Source organism: Trachymyrmex septentrionalis, unplaced genomic scaffold (genome assembly GCF_001594115.1).
Source record: "Trachymyrmex septentrionalis isolate Tsep2-gDNA-1 unplaced genomic scaffold, Tsep1.0 scaffold109, whole genome shotgun sequence".
NCBI lineage: Eukaryota > Metazoa > Arthropoda > Insecta > Hymenoptera > Formicidae > Trachymyrmex > Trachymyrmex septentrionalis.
The window spans coordinates 624,442-627,361 of record NW_017304217.1 but is presented as its reverse complement, the minus strand read 5'-3'; the positions used below and the strand labels follow the sequence as shown (position 1 = coordinate 627,361).

The window sequence follows — 2,920 nt, the reverse complement described above, 5'->3', positions numbered from 1 at the left end:
GTGCGTGCGTGCGTGCGTGCGTGCGTGCGTGCGTGCGTGCGTGCGTGCGTGCGTGCGTGCGTGCGTGCGTGCGTGCGTGCGTGCGTGCGTGCGTGTCTGATAGATTTTTAATTTGTGCTATTTAATGTACATAATGTAGATTTGCTGGACAAGTAGGCGCTATTTCATGCAATATGAAATCTAAGGAGGCTCACATTGGTGATACTTTGCATCTGCGGCATCAGTCTGTTGATTCCTTAGAAAGATTCAACCCACCAAAGCCAATGGTGTTTGCAGGAGTATATCCAATGGATCAGTCACAATTCTCCTCTTTACAAGCAGCTATCGACAAACTTGCTCTAAATGACAGTGCTGTAAATGCCACTTTAGAGTCCAGGTAAAAATTATATCATCTGTAAACTTTATGAATGAAAATTGTTTTCTATATAAATGTTGTTGATAATATAAAATCCTGTCGCAAATGAATATAACCTACACGAATAACAAATATGTTGATAAAACGACGAAAAAAAAAATCATATTACAGTGTTGCACTTGGAAGAGGATGGAGAATTGGCTTTTTAGGTTTATTGCATATGGAAGTCTTTATTCAACGTCTTGAACAGGAATACGGGGCACAGCCAATAATTACAGCACCTGCAGTGACTTACAAAGCAAAGATTTTTGGCAGTAAAAATATAACGAAATATCGAGGCGATACAGTGATCTTTAATAATCCAATTCATTTTCCAGACCCCCAAATTGTCACTGAATTTTATGAACCTATGATTATTGCAACTATCATCACGCCAGGTATTTGCAATTTTACAGTAAAGTACAATTTAATTCATTTAGAATTGAATTTAAGGATATATTAAAAAAGACAAAATAAATACATTTTTGAATACTTTGATCAGGAATTTGATGACTTTTCTCATTTTTATTTTATTTAGTACTTGTAGATTAATCAATGCTTTGTAAAATGTATAGATACATACATGAGAGAAATCATATCACTTTGCTGGGAAAAGCGAGGTGTAGAAAAACTGAACAAGACTATTGGCAATGACAGATTCATGCTGCAATATGTGATGCCATTGAGCGAAATAATTTTCGACTTTCATGACTCTTTGAAGAATATCAGTTCTGGTTATGCTAGTTTCGATTACGAAGATTATGGCTATCAAATAGCCGACATAGTAAAGGTAATTTTTTAGTGCTTATGAATTATTCTTATGCAATGTTGAACTTTTTAATGACATGTATTTTAATATATAAATTTTAGTTAAATATTTTATTAAATGGAAAAGTGGTAGAAGAATTATGTACAATTGTACATAGAACAAAAGCGTCTCAAATAGGTAAGAAGTTATGTGTTAGGCTTCTTGACACTATTCCTCGACAACTGTTCGAAATAGCGATCCAAGCAGTAGTAGGGAGTAAAGTAATTGCGAGAGAAACTTTGAAGCCTTATAAAAAGGATGTAACAGCGAAATTAGTAAGTAAATGTTTTGTATACCTTATATTAAAAAAAATAAGAGCAGACTTTTTAAATTTGGGATAATTTCATTAATTTTGCGTTTTTTTCAGTACGGTGGTGATGTTACTAGAAGAAAAAAATTGCTAGCGCAGCAAGCAGAAGGAAAGAAAAAAATGAGGATGATAGGAAAAATTTCCTTACCACGCGACACTTTTATAAGCGTACTAAAAAAATAATAGTGTTTTTATATGTAATTTAATATAGTTATTACAAAAGTAATAAATATAAGTAATATAACACATGTGAAAGTGCTTTAAGGCTCAGTTTCATAACTTAACTCCACATTCACTTTCAACGATACAATTTTATCGAGTGTCAAAATATAGATGTAGTTCCTGAAAATGAATGTATGTATAGTTTGTAGCAGGAATGCCTGGAGTTCAATTTTAGTTCACGTTTTGTTATTAGTTATTTTTACATTCATGAGTGTTAAAATCTGATACGACCGGATGTTATGTCAATGATCATAAACGTATCATAGTATTTGTGAATTGCGTTTTGACAGCCGGCCAATGTAACCTCAGTTTTAATTAGTGAAATTTCTCTCTATCAGATAACCTAGTGATTTGAGTAAGTTGAAGACCTTTTATTTGCTTATTTATATTATTACCTGTGTAAGAAAAACAGCTCACAAAGTATATTTTCTTATTAGCAAGTAAAAGCAATTATACTTTTTTAAAACTACAATTTATCTGATATGTTGAAGGCTTCTGTCCTCTTCCTTTCAATTAAACTTTGGAATATTTCAGAGATTTTACTGAAAAAAATTTTTACTGTCTTTCTCTGGATGGAGAAATATTGAAATGTCTTCAACCAAATTTCTAGGTTATCTGATAGAGAGAGATTTCACTGATTAAAACTGAGGTTACATCGGCTGACTGTCAAAACATAATTCACAAATACGATACATTCATGATCGCGACGTAATCCGGTCGTATCAGCCTTAATCTTAGGCTTGGTGAAATGACTAACCTCATTCTGGGTCGATATGACCAGTATCGAAAATAATCGCCTCTAGCAGCGAGATTTGTAAGTAGAGAATTGAGTAACGGGTATGTTAAAATCCCTAGGGCCGCGCAAAAAATTGAGGAGTTTTAAATGCTCAGATTACAAGCTTTGGAATGAAAGGAGCAGACGAGTTAGTTTGGGAGTAGGTTTGCAGATTAGCGGGAAGATGTCATTGGGCGTTTCAGAGTTAAGACAATTAATATATAAGTTTTGCAGATTTATGAGTAATTGAGCAACGGAATATTATGTGATTGCTTGGTGAGGGTCACCACAGGGACAGGCTTTAGATGCGACTATGGTATATTCTTCCTGAATAAGTTTCCTGAATAATTTAAATTATAATAGTTTGAACGAAGTCAATTGATTAAGACGATCTCTTCTCTTCTCTTGAAC

At 33.8% G+C, this 2,920-nt stretch overlaps 1 protein-coding gene across 1 annotated transcript in view; it reads left to right on the top strand.

The window, feature by feature from the left end:
- Window positions 1–1,695, top strand: part of LOC108748694 (translation factor GUF1 homolog, mitochondrial) — a 3,585-nt gene extending 1,890 nt beyond the window's left edge. Inside the window, exons 3-7 of the mRNA XM_018486973.1 lie at window positions 140–376; window positions 527–792; window positions 970–1,184; window positions 1,265–1,477; window positions 1,570–1,695. Of these exons, the coding sequence (XP_018342475.1) occupies window positions 140–376; window positions 527–792; window positions 970–1,184; window positions 1,265–1,477; window positions 1,570–1,695 (1,057 nt within the window). The remainder of the gene's footprint in view (window positions 1–139; window positions 377–526; window positions 793–969; window positions 1,185–1,264; window positions 1,478–1,569) is intronic.
- Window positions 1,696–2,920: the final 1,225 nt, after the last annotated feature.